Source organism: Podarcis gaigeae (assembly GCF_964106915.1).
Source record: "Podarcis gaigeae genome assembly, chromosome: 3".
NCBI lineage: Eukaryota > Metazoa > Chordata > Lepidosauria > Squamata > Lacertidae > Podarcis > Podarcis gaigeae.
The window spans coordinates 94,112,790-94,139,536 of record NC_139680.1 but is presented as its reverse complement, the minus strand read 5'-3'; the positions used below and the strand labels follow the sequence as shown (position 1 = coordinate 94,139,536).

The 26,747-nt window shown below is 39.4% G+C and overlaps 1 protein-coding gene across 4 annotated transcripts in view; it reads right to left on the bottom strand.

Moving 5' to 3' along the window:
• Nucleotides 1-26,747, bottom strand: part of GPATCH2 (G-patch domain containing 2) — a 101,184-nt gene that overhangs the window by 57,767 nt on the left and 16,670 nt on the right. For all 4 annotated transcript variants that reach the window (XM_083733510.1, XM_083733508.1, XM_083733509.1 and 1 more), the window contains 2 exons: nt 26,390-26,572; nt 25,579-25,658 (listed from right to left, as the gene is read on the bottom strand). In XM_083733510.1, the coding sequence (XP_083589636.1) occupies nt 25,579-25,658; nt 26,390-26,572 (263 nt within the window). The remainder of the gene's footprint in view (nt 1-25,578; nt 25,659-26,389; nt 26,573-26,747) is intronic.

The following is a 26,747-nucleotide window of genomic DNA, read 5'->3' as shown; positions in this document are numbered from 1 at the left end:
CTCCCCCCTGAACCTTTTAGGTCAGTGTGGGATGGCAGCTAAACCATGGTTTGGTTCAGTATATTATCCAAATCCAGGCTTATGGTTAAAGTATCTCCTCCTTAACCATGATCTGCAACCATAGGACAAGCTTTGGCTACAGATTGCAGTTAAAATGGAGAAACCTTAACCATGACTCTGGGTTTGGATGACACACTTACCCAAATCTTGACTTAGCTGCTGTGCTGCACTGACCTAGACAAGCTGGAGAGTAGTAGAATGGCTGCAATCTCCGCCTTGGGAGCCAGAGTGTTTGCACTAAGCCATGGTTTGGCTTAGCATGACATATGAATGTGGCTTAAGAATGGAATTCTGCTTAGCATAAACAAACACTTGGAACATGTCAATAAAACACTTGGAGCACACCAAAGCAGTTATATTAATAGTAAGGTGTGAGAAATTGCTGAATCCTGCCACTAGCTACTTAACAGAACCGACATATTACAAAGTCAACAAAAGTCAACAGGTGATATAGCCAGCACAATGAACAGTTTCCACAGAATTTATTTTAACAAAATACAGAAAATACAGACAATAGGGATCAGGAAATACAATAAAAAACATACACACCAAGCAACACACCAAACATGTGACATGATGGACCATTATGTTCCAATGTGTTCACCTGTAGGTGTGGCTCACAACATTTATGTCCTGCACTTCCTGCAGGGAGTTCAATGCAGCGTATGTTGTTCTTACCTCCTCCCACATCTATTTTATTCTTACTTCTTACAACAACTCTAAACTAAGAAGGGATCAGAACTCTTGTCTCCCAGATCCTATTTTAGTTACAAACATCAGTCATAGAAGAAACTGAATTTCTAGAAGTCTTCGTGTGGTCAAGAATTTATGAATGAATCAAAACCAGAGTAATGATTCCACCAGTACGACAGCAGGACATTTTAGAAAATATTCACCAAGTTCACTGGGGCACTACAAAATGAAGACATAAAGACCTTACAAATTTGTGCTTAGCACCGGCTGGTTCCAGTAGAGCCCTGTATCACAATGGAATTACTGGAGCTTCCATAACAAATATTGGTAGCTAATCTGCTTACCAGGAAAGATTTGATTAATCTTGTTGTCACTGATTGCTATTCCTAATACTTGGAGATAGCAAATCTACACGGCACAGACATGGGAAGAGTGATCACTGTACTAAAGAGTGTATTTGCTCACCATGGCATGCCTCCATTTTGAGGATAGATAATAGGCTTCAATTATCTGGCATTGCTTTCAAATGCTTCACAGTAGACTCAGCAATTTTCAGCATATTCTCAGTGGACCACACTGTCTTCATTGCAGTGGGGTAAAAGAAAAGAACAGGTTGTTTGGACACTAGAAAACCTGCTCTTAAAAAATTAGAGGATACATATACAGCTCTTCTGATTTAGGGCAGGCAGAACTGTTCATGAGTAGACAACTGTGTACAACTCTACTAACCACTGCAGGAGCATCAAGACTTCCATCAGAAAGCTAAATTGATAAAAGTCAGCCAGAGGCACCATTTTAATATCAGACCTGCAAGCAGAAATGTCCCAACTCCTTTCATATAACAGGAACTTTGAATTCTAGATACTTTGAATTCCAGAGTTCAAGGAATTGTCCAGACTAGTGGAAAATCTTCACTCATCTCTAAGTAATTAGGCGGATACTTCAATTCCACAATAAGTTTTATAGAAAACCTACTTATTAAAGACTCAATCCTAAGAAAGAGGAGAAAGAAAAAGTTAAGCATAATTTTAAGAAAATTACCCATTTCTGGAGAAATGGGGATGTAGTAGACAGAGTAAACTTTGTTGCAGCTAGATGATGTCATCAAGAAATACAGCTTTCGGTGGAGTTGTAACAAAGCACTGGAGCAAGTCGGACCGTCTCAGCTCTCTTAATATAGCTAATACATGGTAACAGGAAAGTTTGTTTCAGTGCGGACAGGGAGAGAATCTGCTGCTGCCTAAGCAGGCAACATCATTGCAAGATCTCACGCCTTTCGTCCTATTTTTGTACTCATCACTCCAATCAGCAGGTGACATAGGTGATTTGTTAATGTAACATCTCCCTCTTCAAGCTCAATGAAAAGAGACCTCTGGGTATAGGGTGGTATATAAATTCCATATAATTATAATAATAATAATACCTTTTAAAGCTATCAGCTGATGGACGATTTATACTAGGAGATAGTAAGGAGATTACGACAATGAAGGTGTGTCACAAACACAAGCATCAACACAAATGGTGCCTGGGAACTAAAACTGCTACATGTTGTCATATAAATTCCGACACCTTTCCTTGATATAGTTATGCACCAGGTACTTTCTGTTGTTGTTGTTGTTGTTGTTGTTGTTGTTAACTGAATTTATATACCGCCCTATACCCGGAGGTCTCAGGGCGGTTCACATGGGTTTCTACTCACAAATGCCTAACTTTTTAAATAAATAAATGTGTGCCTTTAGAAACAAACAAACTGTAGGCTAGCAGCTGCCTTTTGTACCACTGGCAGCTCTATCATTGCTCACATCAAACAGAAAGCTTATCCCAGAGATGCCCTCTTCTTACCCTCTGACAGCTCTTTGTGCTCTCAGCATTAGCCTACTAACACAAGGCATCTCTGTATTAACCAGTATGATCTATATGGAAAGGTCTTTACTATAAAGTAAGACTAGTTGCATTAGAAGAATTCACATAATTGTGGTCACCTGCAAAGCTGCTACAACAAACTACAGAGCCAGCACTTTATGACAGAAGCTCAGCTAATTAAAGGAACCAAAACATTAGGGGCAGTCTTTTGAAGCTTTTCTATATTTAAACGTTATGTTGAATGTCACCCTTTTCTACTTAGAATGAATAACCTCTGATAATCATCTGACCCTCTTTAAAAGAGAGGAAAAATAAACCTAATATCCTTGCATTATTTAACACACATGCACTTTGAGTGTGTGTCAAAGGAAAGCAACAACTTCCTGGGTTAATTAAAAAGAACAACAAATGCAACAGACAAACAGCTGATCTGTCTAAACTCAACTTCATAAGATCTATCTACCCTATAGTCAAAGAAAGGGTGTCACTTTCTGTTATGTGATTCCAAGGTGACTGCTTATATTTTGAACTGCTAGGCTAATTCTAGCCTGAGCAAAAATCTGTCTTTTATTTCATAATTAATTCTCAGTGTCAACACTGGTAGATGTTCTTTTAGTAACAACCTACTGTGGCTTTTGACTACAAACAAAAACAAAGTATGATTTAACATTATTAGTGGCCTGACATACAGAAAACATGAAAAAAGTACAGTAAAGCTTAGGCAAAATTATTGATAATATGTATTCTTTAACTATTTGTTTTTTCAAAGCAGGCCAAACCAATATTGTTGAAATTCTGCAATTTTACTAGCATACATTTCAATACTGTGACAACACATGGCGAAATCAAATGTCTATCAGATGAACGACCAGGATGGTACTTCTAATACTATTCTTAAAGTAAGCATTTGAATAATACCAACCAGAACAGACCCTTATGTACTAGATGGGACATATATGACATGAAAATTTGGTAGGAAATATCACATTTACTGATGTGTGAGAGAAAGCAGGCCACAAAACTGCTTCTCAAAGCAAAGAGTATGTGCTTACTTTCCAGCACAATGTTACATCAATCTATATGCTTAAAGCATTTCACCAACATTTATTGATTACCCCTGTTAAGAAAATTGGGATAAACTAATGGAATATGCTGAAATGGCTAAACTAACCAGAAGATTAAGGAATCAAGAAGAAAGCTAATATTAAAAAGAATGAAAAATGCATACTGCCTATTTGCAAAAGCATTGTAAAGAAATTAACACAATAGCAGGGTTTAAAAAAACCACTTGCAATATTAAGGATAATGTATGAAATTGGTAATACAACATAAAATAATACAAAAGAACTGGGGGAGGGAATGGAGAGAAGTCAAGGGATTGGGGAATCCCAAAGTATGAATTTAATATGGTATGAAAATGTTTTATTTTCTGTTTTTGTTTTAATTGTATTGGTTTATTAAGGTATGTGAAGAAAATGTTTGATTGTGAAAAATTATAAAAAAATATAAAATAAGAAAACTGGGATAAAACTTTCAGTTACTACTTATAGGAAGCCTAGTCATCAAACATGATAATACACAAAGAATAGGCCCAAGGTTAGCCTGTGATCTGATGGTTGTTCTGCCTTAAAGTCCCATGTTTATGCTTCCCAACATCTATTTATGTGCAGAGACAGTGGAGGGGAAGGGAAGTTTCCCAAGCATGAGGGGGAAATGTCTTTTGTCTCCATTTGCCTGTTCTTTGTTCCCAGGATACTGTCCTAGCAAGAGTGTTCTAGAATGTCAGAAACCTTCATCCAAGTTCTGTGGTAAATTTTAAACATCCACTTGATGCCATTACCTCTTATATCCAAAGCCTACTTAATCAGATTAGCTATCTTCTAATTCACTTTCCCTTTGACATATTTTAAAGATTCCTAGCATATCCCCTGTTTGGGGTGCATGCTAATCATTATTTGTTTATTGCATTTGTTTCTCACTTTCCCTCAAAGCAGCTCAAGGTGGCACACATGGTTCTCTGCCTCCCCATTGTATCTTCACAATGACCCTGTGAGGAAGGTTGAGACTGTGATTGGCTCAAGGTCACCCAGTGAATAGCATGGCTGAGTAGGGATTTGAACCCAGGTTTCCCAGGTCCTAGTCAGTGCTTTAACCACTACACTATACTGGCTCTCAATGCCAGTTTTGTATCACCTCAGTTGGAAAGTACTGAATTTGAGGAGGCTCACATATTCACAGCATGTGTCATAACAAAATGCTAAGTCTACAAGTGACAAAATATTGCATGAAGTGCTTCCAAGTGTGAAGAAGTCCTAAGTTGCATTTCCCCTAAACTAACAAGCAGATACGGCAAATAATTAAAGAACAAACACTTGCATGTAAAGGAAATGTTTATGTTCACACATAAGGATTTCGATTCAGGGTAGCGCCGAGATTAAAAACGACATGTGCTCAATCGCTGTAAGAAGCGATGACGAGAATGTTCAGTGCTAATACAGTCAGATCGGCAGTGTAAACAAGATAAAAGAGATGCATCACATCACATTCAAATTTTGAAACAAATGTTAGGAGACATACTTGTAAGAGGAGTGTTACATTTTATTTTGCTGCAGCTAAGCAACCGATGATGTCCGAAAGCAACACATTATGCCTAACACTGTGACCACATTAGGGCATAGATCCCAATAAAATATAGACAGCAATGCCTGTGTCTACACGTATTAGTGGCCATGGCAATCACATCAAAAATGGCAATGTACTCCCAGAAAAGAGCAACATCATATTACTCATGCTGCTTTTTTGAACAGTTTAATAGTGTGTGTACCATATATCTGTGCCCATGATGCTGGGGGGGGGGGGGATCTTAACCCTTTCCCTCTGTGCCATTTTCCTAAAGGAAAGCACCTCCATGAATGCTATTTCTCTCCTGGAGTAACACAGGCAAGTGAAATAGCAGCTTTAGCAGGAGCGGAATTTTTCGTGTTTCTTCAATGTCATGTCTTATTTAACCCTGAAACCATGGTTAGAAGTGGACTAGGGAAGCTGAATTTAGTTACCAAAGTATATAATTGCAACAAAAATGTAAAGTACACTGCAAAGCGCTAAGGCTGCAATTCTTACTTACAGGTAAATCTCATGGAAATCCATGGGACCTCTTTCTAAGTAAACATTCAGATTGGCTGCTTTTGCTGTTCCTGAGCCAGCAACAATGAAATTAACAGGACAGTACAGAAGTGATTGGTGGATTAGACACCTAGTACAGAAAGCTCAGGTGAGTGAATTTCTGCATTGATTGGCAATGGTTTGATGAGAGCTCAATCAGCACTTAAGCAGGTACCAGGGGATCCACTGACAAAGAATTTGATGGCAAGTGGTAAGTAGTCAACCTACTAGGCAAAGTTCAGAAAATCCAAAAGGCACAAACAATGTATATTGGAACAAATATGTAAATAAAGAGTTCTGCCATTCAGGCTGAAAGATATCAAGAATTCAGAATGGATGTTCCCAGGTTTATTTTTATTGAACTGCAGTGATCCAAATACATTCACATCATGAACTAATTCCTTTTGAATTAAATGAATTCTATTATAATGGAATGACTGAAAGACTTGAAAGAATTGCTTACAAATGCACATAGAAAGGGGGGGGCAAGATAGCTAAGTCTAAATTAAGATGTTGGCTATGAAGTTTCCAATAGGACCTTGACATGACTGTTGACCTACTCATGACATGATCACACCAGTAAGGATTTGGAATTCTATTAGTATTACCAGAGGAAAAAAGTCAAGGAGTCATCAGGAAAACAAATCTATATCTGCTACTCCATCAGCCAATTACTGTTGTTAAAGTGGAATTAGATGGGTATTGACAATGCGAAGGGGATAAGGATTAAACAGATGACTGAGTATACAGCAATGTTGCTGTACATTTTGCTGCTTAAAGTTTCAAAGAAAGAAAGCCTGGGAAAGGAAAATAATTGTCATATAATATTATGACTCTGAAAAAAATCTATCAGAAGGGAAACAGGTATTTAGATTAAATATTTCAGCTAGTCCCAAAAAATTCCCTCTGGCCGAGGCACTAAATAACAGCACTCAACTGGAGTGCACTAACAGAATATTATTATGCTATTAACTTGGCAACACAGTTCAACCACGATTATCTCAATGCCATGGGGGACTCTGAATAATTTTAAATAATTACCTTTTTATTAAAAAAAATAATAATCAAGGGATTTCTTTCAATTGAGTTAACAGATGTCTTGGGGACATGAACCTGATAGTGGTGAATGGAGTTTGTAATAGAGAGGATGGACTGCAATATAAAGACACACAGAGAATAATGTGGTATGTTTGTTGGATATATTAACTAAGTAAACAACCAGCATTATTCCTGACAGGTGGCCATCAGCCCTCTGCTTAAAAACCTCCAAAGAAGGAGAGTCCACCACTTTCTGAGGGAGTCTGTTCCACAGCCAAACAGCTCTTACTGCCAGAAAGTTATCCCTGATGTTTAGCTGAAATCTCATTTCTTGTTGTTTGAATCCACAAGATTCGGGTAGTGCCCTCTGGAGCTGCAGAAAACAAGCTTGCTCCATCTTTCATGTGACAGCCCTTTGGGTATTTGGAGATGGCTGCCCTGTTACCTTTCAGTCTTCTTCTCTCCAGGCTAAACATACCCAGCTCCCTCAATTGGATTTGTCTGCCCCAAATCTCATTTGTTTCACAACGTACCAAATCTGCCACAAACATCAGATGATGTCCTACAACAAAGCCAAGAGTAGGTTCATCACATAGTCAATGACAAACCTCCACTTTGCTTTTCCCACTTTAAATACACTGATATTAATATGTAGGATGTGGTTGCAAGTAGTCGGGAGTGGAAGGGGCATTTATGCTTACTGGGAAGCCACTCAGTAGGGCTTGCCTACCAGGCAACACAGTTTTGGTGGTGGTCAGATATGATGCCAAGGAGAGGGAGTGAACCAGGAGAGCTGTGCGTCTCATGCAGGAGCTGGGCTATTGGTCAATCCAATGCCTCTCTCAGCAACGTCGGGCAGAAAATTTTCCAGTGTTCATTTTTCCACAGACAGTTTTCCATTTCAGCTTACCAGACAGAACAGCTCCTATCTCCTTCCTCCATGCACTGTTCTGGGGGTTCTCCTGACACTCCATCGCCAATATGATGGCACAGAAGTAGAGGAGGGAGAACCCCGTGTGCCAGCAGAACTTCCCCATGTTCTGTGAACTTCCACAAGGGCATTGAAGAAACACTAGGAAGATGCGATAATTTCTGGGTGTTTAGCCAAGCTTAAACCTAAGCTAAATTAGATCACTCTAGGGCAAGAGAATATTTTCTAGAAACCCCATCACTCTTCCTCCCAAATGGCTGAAGTGTTCCTGAGTGCGGGGATTCCCTTTACCCTTTCCCAGTGTGTGTTGCATTGAACCCGGGGGACCTCCAACTGTTCAAACATACATGGTTCTCCAGACTGGAGGTCCTCCTGCAGACCCCGCGCTCCTGGCATCTACTGGGTCCTCAGAGTAAAAGGTAAAGGGACCCCTGACCGTTAAGTCCAGTCGCAGATGACTCTGGGATTGTGGCGTTCATCTCGCTTTACTGGCCAAGGGAGCCAGTGTTTGTCTGCAGACAGCTTCCAGGTCATGTGGCCAGCATGACTAAGCCGCTTCTGGAGAACCAGAGAAGCGCACAGAAACGCCATTTACTTTCCCACCAGAGTGGTACCTATTTATCTACTTGCACTTTGAAGTGCTTTCGAACTGCTAGGTTGGCAGCAGTTGGGACCGAACAACGGGAGCTCACCCTATCGCAGGGATTCGAACCACCGACCTTCTGATCGGCAAACCCTAGGCTCTGTGGTTTAACCCACAGCACCACCCGTGTCCCAATGGTCCTCAGAGTGGAGGCAGACAAATGACTCATGATGTGCCTGATGGCTGGTGGCTGCTGCTGTGACTAGAGCTAAGGGGGTTGTTCTGTGGTATGTTTACTGTGTGGAAAGCTCCCCTGTATTGTGCACTGACATGACTTCCCTCTCCCCCTGGTATGCAAAAGGCTAGTGGGGGTATGTTTCTTCCTTCCCTGTGATGGAGCTCAAACTCTTTCTTCTCAATCATAACCCCCCCCAACTTTATCATGTTAACTGATTCTTATTCGCATTATATTGAGTTTATTGTATGTGCCTTAGAGACTAGTGTGATTAAGATGTATATAAAATCACAGAATCTTAGAGTTGGAAGGGATCCCAAGGGTCATCTAGTCCAACCCCCTTCAATGCAGAAATCTCAGCTAAAGCACCCATATATTTTCTTGCAACTTGAAGCATTCCCTCAATTCCTTCATCCAAGTCATTTATAAAGATGTTAAACAACAAGCCTAGGACAGAACCCTGCGGCACCCCACTTGTCCCTTTTTTCCAGGATGACCCTGTAGGGTTCCCAGAGACTGGCAGTACTCCTGGTTGCTGCTGTCTGTGCCTCTGGACCGCAAGCAGTGGGAGCACTGTGTCATTATCCTGTGCACTGTGTGTACAGTGATACAGGTGTGCCTGAGTGGAGGGTATGTGGCACCATTGGAAGCTGAGAATCCAAACCAAGCCACTGTTAACTTCTGGTCACATCTTCACAGAAATTTCAGTAAGTTGAATAGAAGACTTTGGGAATTAAGAAACATAATAATGACATACACTCTTCTAGAGATAGCTACTGTTATTAAAACCCGACTGACATGTAAGGGACAAAAATAGAGGATCAATTTTATGACCCTCATTAATGGAAATTAATGTTCTATTCAAGATCCTGAAGTGGGAAGAGAAAACTTTCAGAAATACAGCTTGCTGTCCCTAGTATGAAGTCTCTCTTTTGGCACTTTCGTAAAGTAATAAAACACAATGTAATTTTGGGAAGGGGGGTTATTAGGATTGTAGCATGCCACTTAGCCAGAGGTGTTCCCATTGGTTGAAACAGGATTACGACGGAGAAAGTGATGAGAGACTTCTACAAACTTTATACTCATTCCCACAATGTTTTCTATAATGAACTACTAGCACAATTAAAAGCTTAATGAATCCTCAGATGAGCTACTGCACTGGTAAGCACTGCCAAAAAAGAAATTTATTCCAGAGCCAATCATGTTTCAGTGCTCCCCTTCAAAGGTATTCAAAATGCAAACTGAAACTTGCTCAATACATTTCCCTACCCCTCACCCATATTTTTTCCTTGCATTGGTTTGATATATTGAAGCATTACAGGACTAAAAGAGATCTTATGTTCTCATGACTTATTATAGCCTACTCTGATTAACATTATCTAGTGTGTTATAGAACCTATTTTTTATCTTGAGAACCTAGGCAAATTTCATATTTACTTTATGTATTAATAGACACACACTGGCCTCACTTGGCTAACCAAGAGTGCTGCCTTGTGACTTTTAAGGGTGAGAGAACAGCAACAATGTTTGCTTCATACTACACACACTCTTGATTAGCCAAGGGAAACTGCAGGCAACTACAACTTAAACATTTGATACAATTGTATTTTGAGATTAATTTTCACATGAACAAAACTTGTTGTACAGAGACTACAAAGCACTCTGTACGCTGAGAGTGGTAGAAGTCATAATAGTTTAGTTATAACACTAAATGCGTGCGCGCGCGCACACACACACACACATATGGTGGTCCTCCGATATGTATTCATAAATTTTGGAATTTATAGCACATGCTTCTTGTTATCGGTTCCAGGAGGCCTTACAATATTGTTATATGGTATTAAAACAGAACAGTAAAATCACAGTAGAAGCAGAATGAAAAACAGGAGTAAGAACCTCCTATCCTCAAATAAGTCCACCACTTGTTTATGCCTGAGTTACCATCATGGATGGGCCTTCTGTATGCAAACACATTGAATGATATAGTCATGTTCACTTGCCTTTCCTTTAATAAAGGAAAAAACCCAAGGTGTTAAAAAAAAAAACCCTCAAGGGGGCTAACGACAATTAAAATTTCAAAAATCTAAAAACAACAACAGTGGAATGAAAGCCAAGCACCATTAAAACAATTTGGAACCAATGTTGGTTAAAGCACAACCACAAGGAGTGCAAGAGGTTAAAACCATGCATATCCTAAAAGCTTTCCTAAGAAGAATGCTTTTGCCACCTGATGGGAGGCCATTGAAGATGGTGGCAAGAGGCTGTTTCTCAGAAGTTCCAAGGCCTGGGCATGACCAATGAAAAGGCCTTCTCAGTGGTGTCACCTTGGCCAAATGCGCTGTCTCCAGAAATGGGTGTCGTTGGTGTACCACCCTCAACGTTCCAAAGTCACTCCTGGTTACAGCAGCCATGAGGTAATAAAGGTCAAGGCTATGTCCAAAGAAATTCAAATTTTCAAAGAGAGTGTAAACCCATCTCCAAAACACCTCTACTGTCCAGGAGCACCTGTGTCTTCTATGGATTAAGTTTCCGTTTGTTTGCCCAAATCCGATCCATTACCACCTCCAGGTTGTATCCAATACAGAAATGCAGCAGAATAACCTGTCTGTTCCTGGTGTCTTGGGATTTAGCTTCCGCTTATAACCAGGTTGCAATCCCATTCAGTGTGTGTTTTTTCTCCACATGAAAATTGTGTTTTTTATATCGTTGACAAAATAAAAAGGATAACAAGCTAAAAAGCTTATCATCCATAAAATTAAAAAAGTCCACTGGTGTATAGAGAAGGAAGGAAGGAGAGGAAAAGTTGTTTTTAAAAAAGTGGTTAAATTGATAGTGAATTGCACAAAAAAGCAGGTTCTGAGTTTTAACTGAAGAATTCAAAATTTAAAAGCAATGTGCAATCTGCACAATTCACTTGAGTAATTTATCTACTCTTCAAAGATTATAATTCCATCTAGGTCAGAAAAAAAACTGTGACCCAGTAAGCTCCCTTACATTTCTCAGCTGGAACTATGAATATTTAAACTGGCTAAGATCTACAATCAGTTACTTGACAAGGCAATATTTTCATTACTGAAAAGGCCTTCATCTGGGTTTGGATTAGCAGACATTTCAAAACTCTAACACTGATTAAGAATAAAGGGCAGAAAAGTGAAAATGTTTAGTACAGACACAAATATAAATTTAAAGCAATCCACTCAATGTAACCTGCCTTGCCAGATCTTTTTAACTTATTGGGAAAGTCACTCGACTTAATATTGACACAAAGATGTGTAAATCAATACATTCAGAATGAGTGATATATTTTAATTTAAAAATGCTCAAACTATAGCAGTAAATCTATTCACTTAGCACATACAAATCATCCAAACTGTATGCTTCTTGGGATTTAATATCAAGATACCACAGAAGTCTGGGATGCGTACCTCACACTGCGAATTTAAACCCTATGATCTCCCTACTCCCCCTGAACACAGCTATAAGTGGGTTGCATTGTGTAGCTGCTGTAAAGAGAGGGAAGGTGCACTTTTGCAGGGAGTTAGGATGCTTAAATCCCAGAGGTTAATGGCCCAAGACTACAGCTTGGGTTGAACTGGTATACCAAGGTTATTTTACCTATGTATACTTTGTAGTTCTTTAACTTTTGTATGGCATTTTGCAACTTCTGCCAAATCAACTTATTATATATGTTCAGAATATTTTTTCGATTTAGAATAAAAAAAATCTAGTAAAATGAAAGTGAATAAATTTAAGCAGGAAAGCCTGACAGAACAAGGCAGTATCAGACTCAAGAGCAGAACCCACTGAAATCAATGGGCCTTTTCCAAGCATGACTAAGAGACATTAATTACTCTACCTCTTCCCAATATATTTATTTAAAATTATATAACCCACCCAATGTAAGCTGCTTGGAATAAGCAACAATTAAAGTCACAGTGTCTGTGTACACAGGAAGCTACCTTTTGTAGCAAGTCTGATGTCCAGTACTGCATATTCTGACTAGCAATGGCTCCCCAGGATTTAAAGAAAAAGTATTTCCTATTATCTCCTACCTGATCTATTTTAACTGAGATGCCAGAGGCTGAACCTAGAACCTATATGGATCTATATGTGAAACTATGCCCCCTCTTAATACCACTTTTAAAAATAATTTGTAAGCAATAACTATTTAATAAGCTACTAAAGTGTGTGACAACATCTTAAAAAGCAGAGACATCACCTTGCCGACAAAGATCCATATTGTTAAAGCTATGGTTTTCCCAGTAGTGATGTATGGAAGTGAGAGCTGGACCATAAAGAAGGCTGATCGCTGAAGAATTGATGCTTTTGAATTATGGTGCTGGAGGAAACTCTTGAGAGTCCCATTGACTGCAAGAAGACCAAACCTATCCATTCTTAATGAAATCAGCCCTCAGTGCTCACTGGAAGGACAGATCCTGAAGCTGAGGCTCCAATACTTTGGCCATCTCATGAGAAGAGAAGAGAGACTCCCTGGAAAAGACCCTGATGTTAAGAAAGATGGAGGGCACAAGGAGAAGGGGACAACAGAGGATCAGATAGTTGGATAGTGTTCTCGAAGCTACGAGCATGAGTTTGACCAAGCTGCGGGAGGCAGTGGAAGACAGGAGTGCCTGGCGAGCTCTGGTCCATGGGGTCACGAAGAGTCGGACACGACTAAATGACTAAACAACAACAACAAAGTGTGTGAAGTGCTGTACAAATTAACAAACAACTCCCTCCCAACTCTACAATTCTGTGATTCTATGATCCCTGCTAATGGCTCACAGTGTCAGTGCCACCCATCAAAGGCGTGTCAAAACACTCCTTGTCCAACTCCTTGTGAACTTCCAGGAGAAGTGATTTTTATAGATGCAGAACAAGCAGCACCTCCCTAAGTAAGTAAGAAGAGTCTGCCAGATCAGGCAATCGTGGGAGACATTATCACAGCATCACACACAGGTACCTTAATCTTTTCTGGATTTAATTTCGACTTGGCACACAGCACAATATTTGGGGTAGAAACTGCCAATGTCAAAAGAAGTAGAGCAGAGTGAAATGCCACCAACATACTGAAGCTCAGAACGATCTCATTTAGTGGTATCTTACTGACATTGATCATTGGGGGAGAGGACAGGAAGGCATGAACAGCCACAAGAAAGTATCCCAAGATAACTGGAAGCCATCCACCATGTGACTCTGTACCAGGAACAAGTAGAAGCATTCAAGAGCCAACTGATCGACATCTACTAGCTGGCAAACTTTCACTGTGAAAGCATTTAAAGGCTGTATTCCCATGTAATGCATAGCCATAAACTTCGGCTCATCATACCTTATCATGCACAAACTGTGTCTGAGAATTCCTACTTTGATCCTACTGTTGCACAAGCAGGTAAACAGCTCAGGCACACTGTGGTTTAGTTAAGCCAAGGGTTAACTATGTGTGAACAGAGGAACCAACTCCTAGGGACTGGGGGGATTTCGGCCCCCACAATAAAATATTTGAGGGGGGCCACCTCCCGCAAAGTTGATATGCATTGCCATTCAAATGGTGTGTATGTGTTTGTGTGCACTGTGTCATGTGATTGATTATGCAGGGAGGGACTGACCTGGGCCCATACAATTTCTTATTCAAGTTGGCACCCCTGTGTGTGAACACTGCCAGTGTGTTATTTAAAGTTTGATTATTATTTTTTAACTATTCAGGTAAAGTTAAGGATGGTAAGCCTACACTGAGCAGTGGATCCTCACAGTTCTCAAAAAGGATAAAGATCAGATAACCCAGACAAGAAACATATCATTTCCTGAAAATTAGTTACTTAAAAGACCTCTGTGCTAAGGGGTGCATAAAAAAGCTTTAAAGAATCGGCTCCAAGTGAATCTGTGCCAGGCGTTTTGCCAAGAGACAGACCATTAAAGGCTTCAATGATCTCTTCCTCCGAGATGGACCTGCCAAGACGAATCCTCTCAGATATACTAGGGAGGTTAAGTGAGGTCATGAAGTCCCTCCTCTCCCCAGCTGTGGGTACTTTACCGGTTTGAACATTTTGCTAGGGAAATAAATGAATGCTTTAGGAGTTTATCTTTAATTAGGCTGGTGCCAACAGAGTTTCTCTGAGCTGGTACTGTGCTTGGGCTTTTGTCTGACTTGATTAACTTAGCTGAACAGCAAACTGGTTCTGGCACTCTACTAGAGTAATCTGTTTTGTGAAAGTCAAGGCCGTTTGACACCTCTGGGCTACATGCAGATCTACAGAAGAGTTGGCCACTTCCAGTTCCTCCAGCAAAGCAGAATAAAGCAAGGCACAGAAATACCTCATCCTCAACCATTATTTTTACATTTCTGCGGAGATCAAGAGTTTACCTATTCATTTCAAGACAGCAAATACTCATTTCCAGTAGCTATAAATTTCTGGAGTAAGTGGAAAGCAAACCATGTTTAACTAACCATTTTTGGTTGTAAGGATACCTGACTTGCACATGATGTTTTCATCTTGTAAATGAATGCGGCAGAAGTCCTTCTAGAACCATAGCAGTATTCTTTTGCGGGGGGAGCACGAGTTCAGTGCTTTGATGCAGTGTTGTTTTTCTAGAAAAAGAGCTGCCGGAACGCACCATGAAAGCTTTGTTTTTTCTCTTATAATGGCAATGGTGCCCACCTGAGAGGTGCTGGAATTAAGTTCTGTGTGGTTCCGGCTGAAAAAAAGCTCTGCTTTGATGGGTGCTTTTCACCCATGCAGTGCAGGGAAAACCAGCCCTGAGACTTTGTGGCTGAGATTAAATCTGAACTGAGCTCATACCTGACACTCAGCCAAAGCACTGTATCAGCTCCCAGTATAAAACATAGGATAACTAACATGCTCTAGCTCAGGCTTCCTCAAACTTGGCCCTCCAGATGTTTTGAAACTACAATTCCATCATCCTTGACCACTGGTCCTGCTAGCTAGGGATCATGAGAGTTGTAGGCCAAAAACATCTGGAGGGCCGAGTCTGAGGAAGCCTGTTCTAGCTGGACATGTGAATGGTTCATATGTACTTTCATGAATCCGAGTAGGCAAGAAAATACCACCACCTTAGGGAAGTTCATGCAAAAAGTCCTGAAGGTGGTCTAAAGTTATTCATGCTTCCTTTAAAGTCTGTAGAATGTTTATTTTGAAATGTAAAATTGAAAACTTAATAAAACAATATTATTTTTTAAAAAGTTATTCACACTGAAAGACTGTAGTTTTGAAAATTCAGTGTAATTCTAACTAAATCTTTTTGCCTTTACCAGCTTTAAGCAACTTATTCTAACTAATAGCATGTGACATGGCTGGTAAACTAACCATGTGATACATCCAACCTGTTAGGACACAAAAACTCAATAAGCACACCTTGCTGCTAGCATATCTGACTCATATACCAGAATCTGTAAGCACTACCCAGGAATACTAAGAAGCTGGCAATTTTACCCCCAAACTCACTTCTGATTTTTCACTGAAAATACCTAGTAAGGGATTGCCAATAGTACTCTTGGTTTCTAAGCCTACAATACAGAATTTATATTCAGCCACAAATTAAAAATATGAACATTCCATTATCTTATACGGGTTATACTTTTAACATTCTCCTTTGGGTCTATTAATCTGGAAGAGGCTTTGTAGAACAGAACCTTTCCTTATATTTCTTGCTGGATTTAAGATTTCTTCCACACACAATTGTAAAACAATGAAGAGACTGATTTTGTGGATTAAAAGATGGGTATTCTAAATCTAAAAATCTTTTGAGACACTACCAAAAGACTACTATATTCTCTTTTTCTTTTGGTGAACATAATTTTATTTAAAATTGCTTTATTAATGAGGCCTTGGCAACTTCATAATGGCATAAGCCTTTCTACAAAAATCAACAATTTAAAGAGAGAAAACTGAACATATTGACACTATTTTTAGATGAACAGGTAAGACCTGTAATTAATGCCTGCTCTTTAGTGAAGAAAACAGATGCTTTCTTCACTATGTAATTAGTGAAATTAATGAATTCTAATGCTTCCATGCAAATGATTTATTTACCTCAGAAATCAATCATTTCAACACTCAAGATGTTATCAACTTAACAGATTCACTAATGTGCCATGTCTTGATCTACTGTATTTATTAAGTCATTATTTTCTTCCCAGTTGTCTTTGAAGTGTTTTCTAACATTCTCCAAGTCTGTCAACATTCTGGCGACTATGGTGTAAACAAAACATGATTAGGTATTATGACATTTGTATAATGGGCCATAATTATACAGAATGCCAAACACTGAATCTACAAGTCTTATCAGAACTATCACCTGCAGTAGAATTTGGTGGTCAGAGTTCTGAGATGGCACACCGGATTATACTACTTTGGATGACAACTGGGGGGAGAGTAATCACATTTTTGAATGCTGACCCACACTGAAAACAAAGGGAGAACTGAGTGATAACTGCTAGGTTTCTATTTGGAGGAAAGGTATGCAGGGGGTGTTTTTTGTTTGTTTTGCAACATCTAGCAATAATAAAAAGTATAGCAAATCAGTTATTCCGAAGTGATATGGCCCATCTTGTTACCTTAGGATGTAGCTACATAATTCTGCTGTGTATACTGATCTGATCTGCCAATGTGTGCAAAGAGTTGAAGTTGGCAAGAGATTTCAAATCTATGCTCCACTTCAGAGTACAGACACAAACCTGTAAGGAGAAAACAAGCATGCAGGAAGATGAACAAAAACCTCTCTTGCTGATATGCTACCTTATTTGTAAGGCGTCTCCCACCTGTAGTCTGCTGTTGTACAATCACTTGGCCACTTAATTCCTCTGAATTCCTAAAACCAAGCTATAGATACAGTCATACCTCGGGTTGAATATGCTTCACATTGAGCGCATTCGAGTTGCACTCTGCGGCAACCTGTAAGTAATGGAGTGCGTTAGTTCCGGGTTTCGCCGCTCGCACATGCACAGATGCTCAAAATGACATCAAGCACATGCACAGACGTAGTTACATTTGCTTCTGGATGCAAACGGGGCTCCGGAACGGATCCCGTTCGTATCCAGAGGTACCACTGTACACTGGATGGCTATGTGTAATCCCCTCCTTTCAGACTCGGTTGTTTATGTAGATGCAATGATACCAAGGTTATTTTGAGGACTGCATACAGTGATTTGCACCAATTAAGTACTATAACGAATAACAGTCTATCCCCCCAACTCAGCATATATACTAACATGAGCAAGACTTCCAAGACTCATTTCAGTGGTGAGAGTAGATCTTAATATGGCGGGGTCAGAAAACTTTTTCAGCAGGGGGCCGCTCCACTGTCCCTCAGACCTTGTGGGGGGCAGGACTATATTTTGAAGGGGGGAAAATGAATGAATTCCTATGCCCCACAAATAACCCAGAGATGTATTTTAAATAAAAGAACACATTCTACTCATGTCAAAACACCAGGCAGGCCCCACAAATAACCCAGAGATGCATTTTAAATAAAAGGACACATTCTACTCATGTAAAAACATGCTGATTCCTGGACTGTCCGCGGGCCAGGTTTAGAAGGCGAGTGGGCCGGATCTGGCCCCTGGGCCCTAGTTTGCCTGCCCATGGAATAAACATTCCTTTGTGTGTACAGACAAGCACTGAATTGTATACGGAGTCCTATAGGTCCTAGGTATGAAAGGAAATACCGTTTTGCAGAAAATCAGGGTGTCTTTTGGTTTATAGCCAGTTTTCCTTGCTTTTTTATTATTAAAAAGATAGAGCTCCCCCCATTTATTTTTCCAGAAAAGTTTATAAGAAGGGAAAAGAGAAAAATTATCTGAGCAATTATATGATCAACTACTGAAGGATTCATTATTTTTATACAAGCAATGGTTACATTGCTACTTTTGAAACAGTTTTGTCATACTGGAAATAATTGACATCTTGGAAAATTAAGCATGAATTTTTAAAATGATAATAGAAAAATGTATCTGAGCATATCAATGCATGCACGCTACGTTATTTGTAAATGCTTTGAAATAATTATTGGCTATGTCTGGATAAGCCTTTGGCTATGCACAGAACTATCAAGCCAATTTCGATATTAAGCCAACTTCAAATAACAATTTAATATCCTGGCTTGTTCTGAAGCAGTTAACCAGTTTTCTAGTTTGGACAAAAGGGGAAACTGGTTTGTTTGCCAGGTTGTACAGAGGAAGGAACAAAGGGGCTATAAGACTGTCTGAACACTGCCAAAGTTTTAAAAGATGACAAAGGGATGCTTGTTATCTCACTGATTGAGTACAAATGCAAATAGGATATTTCTTCTTGCATATGTTCAATTAAACTAAAGTGTACTCAGTACTACACTTATTCACCTGCTTTAATTCTTTCATTAGTCTTATGCAATCAAAATCTATGATACAAGTTTCTCAACTAGTTGCTTCACTAGCTAATCCCTTTTCAACAAGTTACAAGTCTTTTAATCAGTTTATGATCAAAATTTTATAGGACTGCAACAAAGTTCAAGGGTATTAAAATGTGTAAAGGTCATAAAAAGGAAAAAGGTTGGGTTATAGATTTTGACTTCTTAACTAGAAAATTGACTCAAAATAGATTTTCTAATTTACAATGAATCAAAAGAAAAAAAAATTAGACCATAGCAAAAGTGGCGCAAATGTATCAAGCAGCAAATGAATAAACATTTGAGAAGATTTATTATTAGAAATTGCAATAAATTTTCAAAAGATAAATTGATTTTAGTTAAAAGGTATAACTGACAATTTATTGGGCGGGAAGATGCATTATTTTCCAATTGTTATCCATCTACAGTAAAACTGATTTGTGTCCTATTGTATTTTATGGAAAAGGAGAGAGCAACTTTCAGTGATTTAGATTAAATGTATTAATCATAACCAGACACTGTGAACTATATATCTACTATTAAAGAAGATTTTTGACATTTAATTCTGTAGCAATATTTTGACTCTGTACCTCTCTTCCTAAATCTAATTCCTGCTGCAGTTGGCCGATTTCTTCCTCTAAATTTTATGAGACTTAAAGTAGCATTTTAACCACCCATGCGGTAAATAATGCAGGATTAGAAATATTTAGTGTTTTGTTTCCCTTTGAAGAGTACAAATCCATCAAACCCAAAGGGTTTTCTTTTAAAAAAAAACAGGAAAAGAAGAAAGGAAGAAAAGAAAGAAATTGTACTGTTTCAGCAATAGTCGATATCAGGTACAGTAAAATCTGTACAGTAAAGAATGCATAGATCAAAAATCAAACTATTCAGTTCTGTTATCTATGAACTGGCAGCTCGATAGGCCAGAAATGTATGAAGTTGAATAAAAATGTAAATATTAAAATATTGTATAATTTTAAAAATGTGTAGCTGACACAAGTAGTTTACATTAGAAAGACATTGTGAATGAGAAGCAACTACCTGTGCTACTGGAACAGGCTTCTGTTTAAAGAACACCTTGCTAGATGCACTTCATGGGCAAAACAGTGGAGTGAAAAACTTCATATTTCACTTAGGGTTACACATATGGACTTGCTGTACTAGCTTCATGCATGATCAGCCTTGAAAACATTTCTAACCTACTTTGGAGTTACTTTCCTTGCTCCCAGAAGTTTACTGGAGCAGTAGGAGATAACTATCCTCTGTTCAGCAAGTAAACCTATGGATCATTGTATACAACAGCATGCAACTGAGGCTTCCTAACAGAAATGTCTGGTCCTAGTCTTGATAATCTCTTAAACAGGAAGTTACTGTTGGGATACCTTTATTTCCTGAAATCCCCCCACTTCTCCCTTCAAAAATAGATCAATACACCATCCAAACCACACTTTTTCTTTGGCTGAACGAGGCGTTTTTGAAACAGAAATCCAAACTTAAAAAAAAAGGTCCTTTCTAATGAACCTGTGCAGTGAAGTTCCTCAGAGTTCAATTTTATCCCCTGTGCTGACGACACACAGCTCTACTTTCCCTTTACATCTCAAGGTGTGGCAGTGGATGTGCAGGACCATTGCTTTGCCTCGGAAATGAACTGGATGAAAGCCAACAAACTAATGCCCGGACCAGATAATGCCGAGTTAGTGGGCGGTTCCCTAGACCAGATAGATGGGAGGTGGCCTGCTCTTGATGGGGTTACACTCCCTTTCAAAGAAAGAGTATGCAGCTTGGAGGTACTTCTGGATCCTTTGTTGTAACTTGAGGCTCAGGTGGTCTCAGTGGCATGGAGTACATTCCATCAGCTGAGCTGGTGGCTCAGCTGTGCCCCTATCTGGATAGGGTTAGCCTAACCAGATGCTCTGGTAACCTCTAGCTTAGATTACTGTGATGTGTTATACCTAGGGCTGTTTCTGAAGATGGCTGGGAAACTTCAGCTAGAGCACAACTTGGTGGCCAGGATGCTCACTGGGACAAGATGGTTTGAGCATATTACATGAATCCTGGCCTGACTGCAGTGGCTGCTAATTAGTTCCCAGGCCCAATTCAAAGTGCTGCTTTTGACTTATAAACCCTTAAACACCTCAGAACTGCAATACCTCAAGGACCATACCTTTTTCCATACATCTTTCCATACGAGTCTACCCAGACCCTGAGATCACCATCTGAGGCCCTTCTTAGGGTGTCCTTCGCTTCTGGCAACAGGAGAACAGGCCTTTCCTACTGTGGCTCTGTGTTTGTGGAATGCTCTCCCCAGGGAGGTTCATTATATACCTCTAGGTGCCAGGCGAAAACATTCCTCTTCAACCAGGCCTTTGGCTGATTAATATCTTATACCCCTTCTAAATGTTTGTTGAAGGAGACGGGCCGTTTATTGTTTTTTTTTAAAGTCCTTGTTTTTATTATGTATTATGTATTTAAGGGACACGGGTGTGTGGTCTAAACCACCAAGCCTTTTCGGCTTGCTGATCGTAAGGTCGGAGGTTCGAATCTGTGCAACAGGGTTAGCTCCCATTGCTCTGTCCCAGCTCCTGCCAACCTAGCAGTTCGAAAGCATACCAGTGCAAGTAAATAAATAGGTGGAAGGTAAACAGGGTTTCCATGTACTCTGGCTTCTGCAACGGTGTTCATGCTGGCAACATGACCCAAAACAGTTGTCTGCAGACAAACACCGGTTCCCTCAGTCTGAAAGCTGAGATGAGCACCGCACCCCATAGTTGAATTTGACTCGACTTAACCATCTAGGAGTCCTTTACCTTTTACCTTTATATTGTATTTATATGTTGTGAACTATATAACAACAACAACAACAGACTTTATCACACCGGCTTGACCAGAAATATTAATTACAGTCGGTTTTCTACCACTTTCTGGAAGATATATATAGGCAACAATAATTTTATGCACATTCAATGTGTGCCCGCACACATCGCCGCAACCGAGAAGTGGTCAGAAAGGAGGCCTTAACAGGCCGTAACCGGGCATAACTGTTAACATTTTCCCCTTTACTTGATGTATGAGACTAATGCCACAGTTGAATGGTATTATTATTATATGGAAAGGGCATCAGGGACAGTGGAGAAATGTCACAAATATAATACCAGATGCCTGCTTCAGTTGGACTCTCCCAAATTGTTCTATGGAGAAAGAACAAGGGGTGAAAGAGAAATGTAAAGAACACCCTCATCAGTGTCTGCTCCAGTTAGACCACTGCTGGGGCAGGGGCAGGCTTTAGTCTTTCAGATTTCAGCAGTGCCCTGTGTAAGACCAAAATACCTCCTCACCTCTTGCCTTCTATTCTGCTCAATTCATAACATCATGGTTGCGACGCCTGCAGCTTCCCCTAAGCTCAGTGCCCAGTTCACGTTGCCCTAAATCCGCCTCTGCCCAGGGTAACTGGAACTAACTACTCAGTGGGGAAGATTCTGATAAATTGTTCCATTGATAGTGTCTTATTCTGATTTCAATTTTACTTATAAGCCTCCTTCAAAGGATCTGGTATCTCTAAAGGTTGAATAACAGTCATTTAAATAAATGATAGAACCTGGGAAATAATACATCTAGGAAAACCAAGAGCCAAAGCAATGGCTTAGTTAAGGAAAGGGTCTTGATGCCAAACCAAAGCAGATCTTTAGATTTTTAGGTGTTCTGCAGTCAGAATTGACAGAAATAGGTTATCTACAGCAGGGTTTCCCAACCTTGGGTCTTCAGCTGTTTCTGGACTACAATTCCCATCATCCCTGACCACTGGCCCTGCTAGCTAGGGATGATGGAAGTTGTAGTCCAAAGCCGCTGGAGGCCCAAGGTTTTTGGACTACAACTCCCAAGTATCCCTGACAGGAACCAGTCTAACTTTTCCTCATACTAGGTAGGAGATCTGATTGCCATGGAATCTCCTCCAGCTGCACCCCTCCACAACACTTACCATGCCATTTCCCAACCCACAGAAGTGGCTTTTCGGGATGTGCAAGTGAGTGTACCAGGCTGCCATCCTGTATCACCTCATCTAGGAGCAAGTTCCTTTGAAATCAGTGAGACTTAGTTTTGAGTAAGCAGGCACAGGATTGCCTTGCAATTTAAAATTTTCTGCTCCTGTCTGAAAGTTACTGTGAAATATTTTTTTATGCTAGATTTTATCTTGTTTTAATTGTGTGGATATTTTTGCAAGTTACCCTGTATTGCTTAGTAGCAGCAGCAGCAATAATAATAATAATAATTACAACAACAACAACAACAACAACAATAATTTTATGTCTAACAGCTTTGTTACAATTCAAATCATCCAATTCTATCAGAAACCAAAATGAACATTATTCAGCCACAGCTTTCCCAGTTTCTTGCAGTTAGCCTATTGTACATAGTTTAGAATATCTCTGAGAGTACAATTTTATTAAGCAATATGGATACCATAAGCTGGGCAGAACTGTACAATCAGATATGCATGTGCAATGCATATACATCTTGCAACCTGGCATGGCACTCAGATTATGCCTCACCAGAAAGTGTGTCCTCCTTTCCCTCCTTTATTCCCTTCATAGGTATTGAGCAAGTGTTCCTGTACAGACATCACAAACTCATCTACGTTAAAAGTGAAAGAATTAGGTCATCATCCCAATTCTGTTCAATGAGTTGCTTTTGCAGTATTCTCCTTTGCTCTGGAAATTAATCTCTCTAAAAGCACTTTTGCTTTCAGTGTAACATTCTAATAGTAGTAATTACTTCTTGTTCTGCATTACCAGATGTCATAGGTATTCCATTTTTTCCCTTCCTTTTTTTGTCATTGGATTTCAGCAATTTAGAGATTGCTTTTGAAAATTCCTCATTGATAACAAATAAGCATATGTGTTCTCTCTTGACAGGCCAAGGCAAATGTGTGAATGCAAGGAGGTGGGTGAGGGAATGGACTGTCAGGCTGCACGTGAATCAGGAATATGGTACCCAATACTGTTGTGTATTATTGCCCAATAATATAGGTGTATCCATTTCATCTTTCCTATATGCCGTATTTTTCCGTGTATAAGACGCCCCCTACTTTTGGGGACCCCAAATTTAGAAAATGGGCATATGCACTATTCGTGTAGAAGACGCCCCCAGATTTTTAACCTTATTTTAAAGTAAAAAAACCTAGTCTTATACACGGAAAAGTAGGGTAATTATTGTATTTGCAGCAATCCAAACACTTGTAACATCAAGCAACAAATACATTTACACCCCCCCCCCCACCCCAAGAAGAGTATTCTATGTGATTGGCTTTCCTCTGTAAAGTGCATTTGATATGAAGATAATTGTCAAGTAAATCTTTTCTCTACAAATTTTTCAGAGAGAATAATAAAAGCACATCACCAACACAAAAATATTTACATTCACAAACCGAATCAGCAGTAAAAGCAAAAAACAAAAAGACACCATGGCTGGTGTCTTCGACAAGCATTTCGCAACACAAACATACCCAGCTTTCTGGGGATTGTTTAACACCAAAATATTTCTCTCTCTAAAGCACAATTTTATAACATCCACAGGGGTTTCTAACAACTGAGATATTGCGCCAGAAAACAACTCTCATTATATGTACACACAGAGATACAGTATATCTCCATCAATTGAAACTTAATCATCTTTTTACAATTTAGAGGGGGAAGGCAGTTTTTAGCATGGTTAAGCCATGTATCATCAATACCATGAAGTTAACCTATCAGTTGTAATAGCTTCTATAAAATACCAGAGTGAGATTGCAATAAGCCTAGAAAATGGGCTACAAATCCCAGATATGCTCAAGCAAGCAGTGAACCAAAAACAAAAATTGGGAGATCTGAAACCAGCAACTAGATACCATTCATCTGATTCATTACCTCTAAAGGCAAAGTTCACAGGCCAAGGTTTTAAAGCAGATTATTCAGCTTAGAACTGCTATTTCTGAACAAAGAATTTTAAGATTTCTCTCTGCCTTCCACAATGGTTTCCATAGTTCCCTTCTTTTCTTTTTTTACACATTTGTACATTTATTAAGCAAGCAAGCAGGTAGAGATCCAGGATTATCAAGTATTAGTTATATCCTAAAATTTCAAATGAATGTGGTAAGGTTAAATGTCATGTATTCTGTTTCTGGCTTACATTACCACCTTCTGAGAAGGATTCTCAGATCCCAGTACAACAGAGTTATTTTATTAACAATGGCACTACAGGATATCAAGTTGCTCTAAGTTTATCTATTGATCTAGTAATCCAGGCACTGTATAAACTTCTTAAACCAATTTCTACATATTATATCAATAATGACTTTGAGGTAAAATATTTAAGGAAGTGTTTCCAGAATTAAAAGATAAGCAGATCAGTTTAACACAGAGAGCTTCTCTAGACTATACTTAATGCTGTCAGTTTGACCTTCAAGTTGTGTTCAACAAACTGATACCGTTCTGAAAGGAGAGCCCAACTATTAAAAACGGCAGAAGAACGAAGTCTCACCCCTTGATTTGCACCCTGTAAGAAAATGATTTTCACATATGCACAACCAGTAGTTATTTTTAACATGTTGCAATTTATTGAGGAAATGCAGTTCATTGTAAATGTTGGGAACCAGCCTACCATTGTGGTCAGATTCCCAGCAGCCTTTTTGATGTTCCTTGCTGGCATTCCATGAAGGTGACTAAACCTTGTCTGAAAATCTACAAAACAAAATTTCAGCTCAGCTTAAACGTGCACAACACTAATACATTTGCAATTGTTAAGGGAGAATCCAAGAAATGAAGATCCTCTCTTCTTGTCTGAGATATTTTAATGGCTGTTTGTTGGTATTACACCTGCTATCCTTTACACTCACAGAGTACTGAATAAGTCACTACAATTTTTTATTTTATTAAAATGTATGTATTTTGCAGGTAAAGGGCAGGATGCAAATGATGGCATCCAACAGATACACACAAAAAAGTAACTCCAAAATATGAAAAGATCATACTGTTAATTGTATTGTTTGGAATGTTTTTAGTTTTCCCCCATTATGGAGAGCATCAAAATCTGCAAAACTATCATGGAACACCATGATGAGGAAAAATAGAGACAGAACATGAGCAATGTAGTTCGCACCACCTACGAATCTTGGAAAAGCTAGCATGCATACAGCCATAGATAATTTTTATGATCACCAAAATGCCTTTAAAACGATACATTTGTGAGTTATCCTGAGAATTACAAAGAAGCTACTCAGCGGGAATGGCCACTTTTCCAGCAATTACAATTCTCCAGCTAGAAATTAATCTTTAAAGCTTTAGGGTGCATAAAAACAAACACACAGGTAAGACATTCTGACACAACCCCTAGTGCCCTTAACGATCCAGTGTCATGTCTTAAGGGTAACAATTTCAAAATGTATAATTTGATCACTTAAAACGTTGCTGACCTCTCTTGCCTGAGTGGGACATCAGAGGGAAACTGCCTGTTAAGATACTTTCAAAGACTGGATCAGGCAACTCTTTTTCCAGTTCTGCAGAGTCTTCTTTTTCCCACCAGGGAATGATCCCAGTGATCCCACAGGCACCTCCAGGTTCACTTTCATGGAACCAGTCACTCTGCTCATCGTCACCTGTGATAACAAACACCTTACATTAAGAAAAAAGAGATTGAGGTTTATTATCCAAAGAAGCCCAATCCTAATGAGAATCAGGATCTCCTTTATTGCTATGCTATAGTTCAGGCTTCCTCAGTGGTCAGGGGTGATGGGAATTGTAGTCTCAAAACGTCTGGAGGGCCGAGGTTGA